This window comes from Terrapene carolina, unplaced genomic scaffold (assembly GCF_002925995.2).
Source record: "Terrapene carolina triunguis isolate 2854851 unplaced genomic scaffold, T_m_triunguis-2.0 Scaffold88, whole genome shotgun sequence".
NCBI lineage: Eukaryota > Metazoa > Chordata > Testudines > Emydidae > Terrapene > Terrapene triunguis.
Genome location: NW_020664439.1, coordinates 14,065,179 through 14,075,253, shown reverse-complemented (window position 1 = coordinate 14,075,253; position 10,075 = coordinate 14,065,179). Strand labels below are relative to the sequence as shown.

The 10,075-nt window shown below is 46.2% G+C and overlaps 1 protein-coding gene across 1 annotated transcript in view; it reads left to right on the top strand.

Annotated features, from left to right (window-relative positions):
- Positions 1-705: 705 nt before the first annotated feature.
- The window catches only part of WDFY1 (WD repeat and FYVE domain containing 1), a 58,832-nt gene continuing 49,462 nt past the window's right edge, over positions 706-10,075 (top strand). The window contains exon 1 of the mRNA XM_026649906.2: positions 706-983. Coding sequence (XP_026505691.1) covers positions 847-983 — 137 coding nt within the window. The 5' untranslated portion in view covers positions 706-846. The remainder of the gene's footprint in view (positions 984-10,075) is intronic.

The following is a 10,075-nucleotide window of genomic DNA, read 5'->3' as shown; positions in this document are numbered from 1 at the left end:
TAGTTCCCAGTGCAAGGATGGGCTCCCGTGGCACCTGCCACTCTTGCTCCCATTCTGGCAGTGTCTGATGGATGGGTGTGGCTCTCAGAGAGGTACTGCCCTGTGCACAACAAACCCTGCTGGCAGACCCTGCCCTGGAGAGCTCCCAGCCCTATGGGGAAAGCACTAGGTTGGGCTGGGTTGGCTACTCAGAGTTAGGGTTCCCAGCTTTGGCTGGATGAATTCTGGAGGTTTCATCAAATGACATTATCTTTATTTAAAGATTAATCCTTAATTCTTGGAGACTCCAGGACAATCCTGGAGGGTTGGCAACCCTGCTCATGGTCCTTCACCGCTGCTGTCATTGGGGGCCTGTGGGAGGCTAATGCTCAGGGCCCTGTGCCAGCACCACTGTCATCTCAACTTGATGTTCCCTGGATCACCCAGGAGGTGACTTCACCCTTAAACACACATAACCCCCAAAAGTAATTTCCCTGCTTTTCTATGAAATACGATCCCTAGTCTGACTTTTAGAGGCCCTGCTTCGCTGAAGACTACGTAGCCCATCCTCGGCGTCAGGACTTTTCAGAGGCTCCTCTACTTCAGAGTATACGGGGGCCTCTGCCTGGCACTGAGGCCTTCCAGTCTGCGCCGCTAGTCTGATACTAGGGGCGCTCCACTCCTTCCTGAGGCGTCACTACTCGTGATATTACGGGATCCTCCGGAGCCCTGTCCTTCCTGTGGCGCCGCTACACCTGATATTACGGGCGCCCGTCGCCTCTTTACCCCCCCCTCCGCCGAGCGGGGCCCTCACCTCTGCCCGTCACTCAGCAGAGGGGCCGCCCCCGGCGGAGGCTCCGCACAGAGATGGCGGCCGAGATCCACGCCAGGCCGCAGAGCAGCCGGCCCGTCCTGCTCAGCAAGGTCGAGGGGCACCAGGACGCGGTGAGCGCCGCCCTCCTCATCCCCAAGGAGGACGGGCTCATCACCGCCAGCGAGGACAGGTGGGCGCCGGGCCGCCCGCTCCCCGGGCACGGGCAGAGCCTCCCCCATTCCCGGGGGAAGGGGCGGGCGGACCCCTCAGTCCCCCGGTTCAAGGCTCCGGCTCTTTCCGGGGAAGCCGCCTCGGCTCACTGCCCCGGGCTGGCAGGCGGCGGAGGCTGCAGGTCGCTGGGTCTCCCCCCTCGCTGGGGGGCTGCCCCCCGGGCTAACCCGAGCAGCCCGCCCGTCGCGGTGCCCCCTGGAGGAGCAGCTCGGGGGGGGCTCCCTGCCAGCCGCGCTCCCACCTCTCCCGGCTCGAGCAGCGCCGTGCCCGGGAGCAGCCGGGGCGCGGGGGCCGTTGGCTGGGCTGCCCTTCGTGCCGTTCCGTTCCGGGTGGCAGGGCTGTGGGTCGGAGCCTGCCCTGAGGGGCCCCTGCCTTTCCCAGGCAGGTCGGGGCGGGGAAGGGTCTGTAGGGAAAGCGTGTTAGTTCGAGGGGGACCCCACCGCTCCAAAGGCGTCGTTGAAGAAGAAAGCTAGTGGGTCAGTGAGAGCGGGGAAGACGTGAACTGAGGGCAGAGTAAGGAGTCAGTGCTCGTCAGTAAGCCCTGGGCTTCTCTAGTATGTGCTACTGACTCAGATGCAAGCTGCTGACTACTGGAAAAATCCGTTAGACCCTTCAGTCCTGAGAAGTGCCTTTGTCAAAGGCCGAATGCTGTTCTGAGGAAGAGGTGCAGGCACCTTATTTAAACACCACATTTTAAACACCACCAAAGAGTCCGATTCTGGTCGCCGGTACACTAGTGTGAAATCAGAGTAACTCGGCTCAGACTTCTCTAGCACTGAGAGTAACTTCTGTAACCAGGAGTAGAATTTGGCTCTCATTATTTTAAATTTGATCCTGGGATTGGCAAGAGGCAGCAGTGTTGTGAGAGTCCAGCTGGATGTGAGAGATGCAGGATTGAGGGTCACAGTGTAAAAAGGCAAACTCTTTTTAAGACATGAATTTTGCCAGAAGGCACAAAATAGCGACTCTTGCCACGAGCCATACAGAAACAGTGGATTGCAACACTGACTAGGGAAAATGAACCACTCGTTACACTGGGAGTGGTGAATTGTGAAACTGAGCAAGAGTTGGCTAGCATACTGCCATTTGGGGTTGGTTATGAATGAGATGGGCTTCTAAATATTAGAACTAACAAATACTTCATACAACCTGTTTTGAGGATCTTGATGCACGTTGTGAAGATAAATTAAGCTTCCCAATTCTCTTCTGAGGCAGGCAGGCAGGCAGATATAATTACCTCTTTTACAGATGGGTAAATGGAAGCATGTGGAAAGGTTAGATGGCTTCCCTGAATTAATACTGAGCCTATGGCAGAGCTAGGATTAGATCAGGCTTTCTTTTAATCACTAGATCACATTGCTTCTATGATAATTGGGAGGGAAAGCAGCAAAACTTGGAAAAATCAGTGTCCTCTGTTGCCTTCTGTTGTGAAAAATACCTGTCTAGTGGAAGAGAAGAACAGAGCCACTGAGGATTGTTGGGCTGGAAGGGAGGTGCAGCTATCAAGGTTGTCGCAAGATGCTGTTATGAAGTGGTGGTAGTTGGTGGAATTTTCCAGCAGGTGGGAACGAAGCAGAAGAAATGGGAGCTGCTTTTTTTTTTTTTTTTTCTTTTTCCAGTTCAAAACATTTCAGTGTCTTCTGCTCTAGAGAAAAGTTATAGTCTGAACTGGATAAGGGCAGGGGTAATTATGAGACTGGAAAATATCCTCACACCAAAGCAGCAGCTCTCAACTGGGGGAGGGGGGGAGTTACAGGTAAGGACCATTATTTGTTATAAACATTGACTCAGTTTAAAACAACAAACAACCCTGCATGATATATATTTGCAAGCGTACTTGTTTGTAGAACCAGTCCTAAGGGAAAGTGAGCAAAGCCCAGGAAATCCCTATAAACTAGGTATCTTGTAACAGGTGTTAGGAATCGGTTTAGTAACTTAACACTAGTAAAGGAGTGACCAGCATTTCTCAGGGGAGAAGACAGAAAATGCTAATCCATATTCATTCTTTCTGTTCTGTGGAGGGATAGCATGAACTTTTTTTTTTTTTTCTGCTTAGCCTATCAAGAACTGCTTTACATCCTGGAAAGAACTCAGATTCTAACATGTATTTTGTTGTGAGGAAGAAGTTGAAGACTGCATAAGGGAGTCTTGTAAACAAGTAGTCTCTGCTTGTTTTGATTAATGTGTGCAGACTAGAGACAGAATTGCCTTTTCGGAGGTGGTTGGGAAACCCACTTCCATTTGACAAAGTAGATTAGAACCTTTAGATTTTTAGAGTAATGTTTTAGTCTTAGGCATGTTTAGTCTTTAGCCCAGTCCTCGTGATCATGGAGAAAAGTTCAACAATGTGCACCTTGAAGGCTCAAATCAGAAAGCAAATGCAAATTATCCAAAGCTGTTATTTCAAAATCCTGATTTGGGGGATCTGACTCTGATTTTTGAACACTTAGGATTGGCATTGCTGGATTTAGGAGCTGATCAATGGGACGTGTGCTTCTAAGTTACTTGAGTGGTTTTGAAAATACCATCCATAGACAGCTAAACGTGGATTTAGGAGTTCTGGGGTGGGGCTGGGGATGAGGGGTTTGGGGTGTAGGAGGGTGCTCTGGGCTGGGACCAAGGGGTTTGGAGGGCAGAAGGGGGATCAGGGCTGGGGCAGAGGTGTGGGGGGTGGGGTGTAGGCTCCATGCAGCACTTACCGGAAACAGCAGCATGTCTGGCTCCTACGTGGAGGCATCGCCAGGCGGCTCTGTGCGCTGCCCTGTCCACAGGCACTGCCCCCGCAGCTCCCATTCACCGAGATTCCCGGCCAATGGGCTGGGAGCTGCGGAGTCAGTGCTTGGGGGTGGGGACGGAGGCAGTGTGCAGACCTGCCTGGCCATGCCTCCACCAGCAAAGGGGACTGGGAGGCCCACATGGCCAGGCATCTCTGCAGGCATGCTGCCTCCATCTCCAGGCGCCACCCCCGCAGCTCCCATTGGCTGAGGCTTGGAGCCGCGGAGTCAGCGCTCAGGGAGCGGGGATGGAGGCAGCATGCCTTCAGAGGTGCCTGGCTGTGCCTGCACCAGCAGGGATGGAGAGCTGCCCAAGGTGAGCTCCCACACGGACCTCAAAATTTTTACCACGGACACATAGCTGGCACGGCACCTGGCACTATGTACTGGGTCTGGGATGTGATCAGAGCAAGCCTGGGCCAGTTTCCTTAGCCCTGTTCCATGGAGATGGGGAAATCTTGTGTCCCATGTAGTACCTGTGAGAGAGATTGGCTGCTGGGGCCATATTCTGGATCTTTGGTGGAGCCTGGCCAGCTCAACTTCCTCCTCCCCCTGCTCACTACAGCTGTTCTGGCACTATAGTCTCTTCTGCTGCTGCTTTGATGGCAATGTGGAGCCAGCATTAGCGTGGTGTTCATTTATTTCGATATGCTTCCATGCAAAGGACATAAGGGGAACAGTGATTTTTCAACATGTTATCTCTGCCAAACCTGAAAAGCATTTTATGGCACTCTATCTCTAGCCCCAGAGCTGCCAAAGGCCTGTTGCAAACATGGTGGTGGTGGAACTTCTCACACACAAGTTTCAACTACTTTTTGTGATGGTGTTAGGATAAATACTGGGGTTGCTCCTTGCTCTCCCTATAATAATATGCTGCATCTATAAATCTCCTATACTAAAGCTTGCTCAGATAGATACTGTACTGTATCCCCAATTCATACCTAAACATTGCACCTTTTTTAAAGTCCAAAATGTCTTTTAAAAAGTGACACACCAAAGATGGTAAGGAACTGTATGTAGCTCAAGACTGAGAGTCTATAAACAGTCCTATAATCTGTTTCATTAGTCCAGGGAGTTATTGTTGTTTTGGTTCTTGGAATCTCAGATTTCAGCATTTGTTGCATTAGATAATTTGTAAGAGAGTGCTTGCTCTCTTGAGAATAGGGGGAATATAAGATTGTCATGCATCTTTGAGCCACAGCTTAATATGGTATCAGACTGTTTATTTAACTTCAAACTTCATGCTTTTCTGCTTTTACTTCAGAACAGTGCTTGAACTGTGGGACATAAGAGTTGTACAGCATAGGTGGCTATTCCATACATTAACTTCTCACATCTGCTGGCACCAAAGAACAGGGATAACAATTGGAGCATTCTATCCCTCTATCTCTCCCAGTTTAAGCAGCATGCCTCTTGAGTAGATTGTGGTGTAGTGGATAGTAAAACTTGATACAGCTAACATTAACATCAAGTTGGCTATGAACTAGTACAGGGATCGGCAACCTTTCAGAAGTGTGTCAGAGTGGTAGCCGTGTTAGTCTGTATCAGCAAAAAAAATGAGGAGTACTTGTGGCACCTTAGAGGCTAACACATTTATTTGAGCATAAGCTTTCGTGGGCTAAAACCCACTTCATCGGATGCATGCAGTGGAAGACTCAGTAGAAAAATATATATACACAGAGAACATGGAAAAAATGGGTGTTGACATAGCAACTGTAACAAGGGTAATTAATTAAGGTGAGCTATTAGCAGCAGAAGAAAAAAAACTTTTTTAGTGATAATCAGGATGGCCCATTTCTAACGGTTGACAAGAAGGTGTGAGTAACAGTAGGGGGAAAAATTAGCATGGGAAAACAGCTTTACTTTGTGTAATGACCCATCCACTTCCAGTCTTGATTCAAGCCTAATTTAATGGTGTCTAGTTTGCAAATTAATTCCAGTTCTGCAGATCTTGTGTGGGTGGTGGAATCTTGCTATTGAAAATGCTCTGCTAAGAGGGAGGTAGGGATCCTAGAAGAGTGAGCAGTTGATCATTGTTCCATCATTGCTCCTATTAGGATTTCACTAATTGCTTGGGGGTTTTGTCTTGTCTTGAAATGAAAACCCCCAAATAAGAACACTGGCACTTATGATGTACAACACCACTGACATGAAACATCCCTCCCCAAAACCAAAAACACTCGTGTTATGGAACTTGCTCAAAGTCACAGTGAGTCAATGACAGAACCAGAACTCAGGAATCCTCGCTCTCCCATGCTCTGAACGCTTATCATGCTAACTCTCCAGCCTTTCACAATGGCATAAGGCATACACTAGTAACTCTAGAGTAGCTGAAATATTTAAATCCTGGAGGTTTTAAAAGAGTGAACTAATATAGCTTAGATATTCATAAGAAAATATAATATGTTTCAATATTATCTTGTTACGCCGTGGTTATGTATTTTCCTTGTGTTATGGAGGGTGTTCATGGAGGCAATAGCCTCGTCAAAACTAGCTTTTCAAGTAATGCTCTAAATGCAACAGCCTGAAGAAAGCTGCTTGGGATGAAACTTCGGCTTTGCTTATGGCTGAAATTATTAAATACACTTCAATTTTTATGCAAGTTGCAACTTCCCAATAGTGATGGTTTCTTGAACATGATACTATATTCTCAGTGCTAAACTTTTGTTTCAGCTACAGTATTTATTTGGTCATTCTCTTCAGAAAATTTGCCACAGGCTTTTCAGTAGCAGCTGTGATGAGTGAGTCAAACATATCAGTATGTTGACTCACTCTGTATCTTTTTTTACATCAAAGATCCACCTCCTTAAACTGATGGGTTCAGCTTGCACGTCCTAAATAAGGAATAAAATATAAAATTAAACTTTCGGTGTGGCTTTTATTTTTTTAAACCTTGGTTGGGAACTTACAGGATATCACTTCTCAACATTGTGAAGGTAGGCAAAAGACCCTCCATGCAGATCTCACGAGTAGGGGTGAATCCCATCCTTATGCGCTATAGTACAACCTTTGAGTTACCGCTATGCACAGGAACTTGGGTGCAGAAAGAGAACAGTTCCCTAGTATTCTGTTCCTGTGGGGATAAGGAAATATTTGTTATGATGATTATCCGTTTCAAATCAGTTTTTTCAGCAGATGGAGGAGGTTGAGTGCTACTCTTGGTTACTCTGTAGGTCATAGTGTAACTCTAAACTTGTGTTGATGAAAATGAGAACAGAATCCATCCCTGAAACTAACAGTGCAGTTGGATCATCTTTATCTATTTATCCAAGCACCTGTGGCTTCTACCACAAGACTGATAAATCTTGAGCAAAGAAAACTACTTGTAATATGAAAGTTTCCAAGGGAATTGAAGAATACTCAACAATCTCTTGCTAGTTCTTGTTTCTGTAGGCATTTGTCTGAGCTTTTGTACTTACACTAAAGTAGTCTTGCAATTTTTATAGTTTGTATGTAAATACAAGGGGCCAACTCCAGGACCATTAGGATTCATTGGCACACTTTTCAGTGGCTTGGTTGGGACCAGGATTTGGCCCTGGGGAAATAGTTTAGACAGTGGAAGAAGTGTTGCTTCTGTAGCCTATATAAATGCAATTCTAAATTAAGGTTGCATATATGATGTATCCATAACTTCTGAAAGTAGTGTGTGGTGGCTGAAGGCTTCTGTCTTACAGGATTAACTTTGAAAGAAGCAATATTGATTGTAAGGTTTTGAAATAGGGACTGCATCTATGTACAGAAGAAAGACTGGCCCACTTGTTGGATGCAAGCCTGTGACTTGGGAGATTGGAGTTCAGTTATTTGCCTTGCCTCAGCCTTCTTGTGTGATCTTGAGCAAGTCACTTAATCTGTCTGTGCCTCAGTTCCTCATCTGTAAAATGGGGATAATATGTTTCTATCTCACGGATGTAGAGGATGGATAAATTCATTAAACTGAGGCGCTCCAATACCATAGTGATGGAAGCTATGTAAGTACAGTAACTCCTCAATTAATGTCCTCCCGCTTAACGTTGTTTCGAAGTTACGTCGCTGCTCCATTAGGGAACATGCTCGTTTAAAGTTGTGCAATGCTCCCTTATAATGTCGTTTGGCTGACTTTACAAGGAATCATTGCACAAGATCCTCTTCTCTGTCTCCTCCCCCTCCCTCCCTCCCAGCGCTTTCCCCGCCGCCAAACAGCTGTTTGGCAGCGCTTAGGACTTTCTGGGAGGGAGGGAGCGAGTGGGGAAGTGCGCTCCCTCCCCCCCCCGCCAGGGCCCTAAAGCCCCTGCATTCCGGATGGCCCTGCCTGCCGGGGGGGAGGGGAGGGAGCTCCCAAAATCGTGGCCATGGGGGCGGGGCCACACTGCGCAGAGCCACCTGCACATCCCCTGCACCAAAGAGGAGCTGCCCCAGGTAAGTGCCCTGAGCGCCCTCCTGCACCCTAACTCCCTCCCAGACCCTGCACCCCAACCCTGAGCGCCCTCCCACATCCTAACTCCCTCCCAGACCCTGCACCCCCAGCCCTGAGCCCCAGGGGTAAGCCGGGGGGCACCTCCCCACCACAGTACTGTACAGTATATAATGCCTTTTGTCTGCCCCCCAAAAATTTCCTTGGAACCTAACCCTGCCATTGACATTAAATCTTATGGAAAAATTGGATTCCTTTAACATTGTTTCACTTAAAGTTTCATTTTTCAGGAACATAACTACAATGTTAAGTGAGGAGTTGCTGTACCATCAATTCATGTTTACAGAGAACCTAGCACGATTCGGTCTCAATATTTATTTGATCTTCTCAAGGCTCCTCCAACTCAAATATGAAAATCACATTTTAATATCTAATGTGAACTTTAATTCAGTTCAGATGTGCTAATACTGACCAGTAATTAACATTTCCTGACAAATAGCTTATTGCAACTTTTCATTTCACGTTTAGGCTGCAAACTTTGCTGTGCAAGCTCAAGGACACTAGTTGAATTAGATCTTTTTAATACTCTGTTTTGGAAACATGTTGATGTAGTGTTCCGTTCAGTTTGCTGGAGATTTATGTTGTTCGGTCTGCCAGAAAATTGTGCCAGCCTTGAAATCTTTGTTAGCCTATCAGAATTATTTAGTATTTAAAGCAAAAGTCATTAAGTGCCATCTCTTTTAAAGCAGAGGATGGTGTTTGTGGTTGTACCAATATTTGCATGCTAAGACTTGCTAATAGCACAAATGCAGACTTACATTCAGGTTGGTTTCTCTCCCCCACCCCAAGACTCCTGGCCCTTGCATTTTTTCCTAAATAGTAGGCCTAATTTATTCAAAGAGGAGTTTAAAAAATAAGTTGGAGTTTAGCTGAACTGCATGCGTTGATGGAGTTCTGCAGAACTCCAAACTTTTCCTTGGTCTTAATGCCTTCATAAGGTTATCTCAAGTGACAAAATGTTCAACCAATGAAATACCAAGTGAGAAACTCCCATTGATCAAATCTTGAGGGCACAATAAATATGGTTTGTAAGAGCTTTTGAAAAATACTTTATTTTAAATTAATCTTTTCATGCATGTCATATACCACACAATGGGTACAAACTGAAATTCACATTTGGATGTAGCTATGATTTGTAATATTATCTCTAGCCTGGAGGGACTACTACTTTAGCTTAGTCACTTTTCACTTTATATTACATCCCAGAAGAGTATCCTTTAATGATTGTTTGAAATAAACAATGTATAAACTGAATATTTTACACTTCTGTAGTATCCACGTTAATGGATCTCTAAGGTTAGCCTCACAACATCCATGTAAAATAGGTCTGTATTACCTCTGTTTCATAAGGGGATTTGAGGTTACAGAGAAGTTGAGTGATGTTATCTGCAGTTACAGAAGAAGTCTATGGAAGGATAAGCAAGAACCAAATTCCCCAAAGTTCTAGTTCTGTGTATTAAGCACTGGACCATTTGTTAAATTAAAATGGGATTGAGAATGGATTGATAATGAAAGAGCTGGGGTTCATGAGTGATTTTGACTCTAATGTTGTATAATTCCTGAAATGAATAGTGTACATAAGAGGGGTGTGTGGAAAGATCATTATTTGCTATAGGAGCACTTCATTCTAGTCTCTTCTTGTATTAGAACTGCCATCACCTACCAAGTGTTACCAGATTTGCCCATTACTTTGGGGTATGCTCATTTATTCGGGTTACTCCTCTGGGGAAGGGGGTTCTGTAATCCTGTCACTTGTGTTTACATATGGAGCTCTACTTCTCCCTTCTGCAAGTCCCCTCCCAATGGAGCTATCTTGCAGGACCTAGG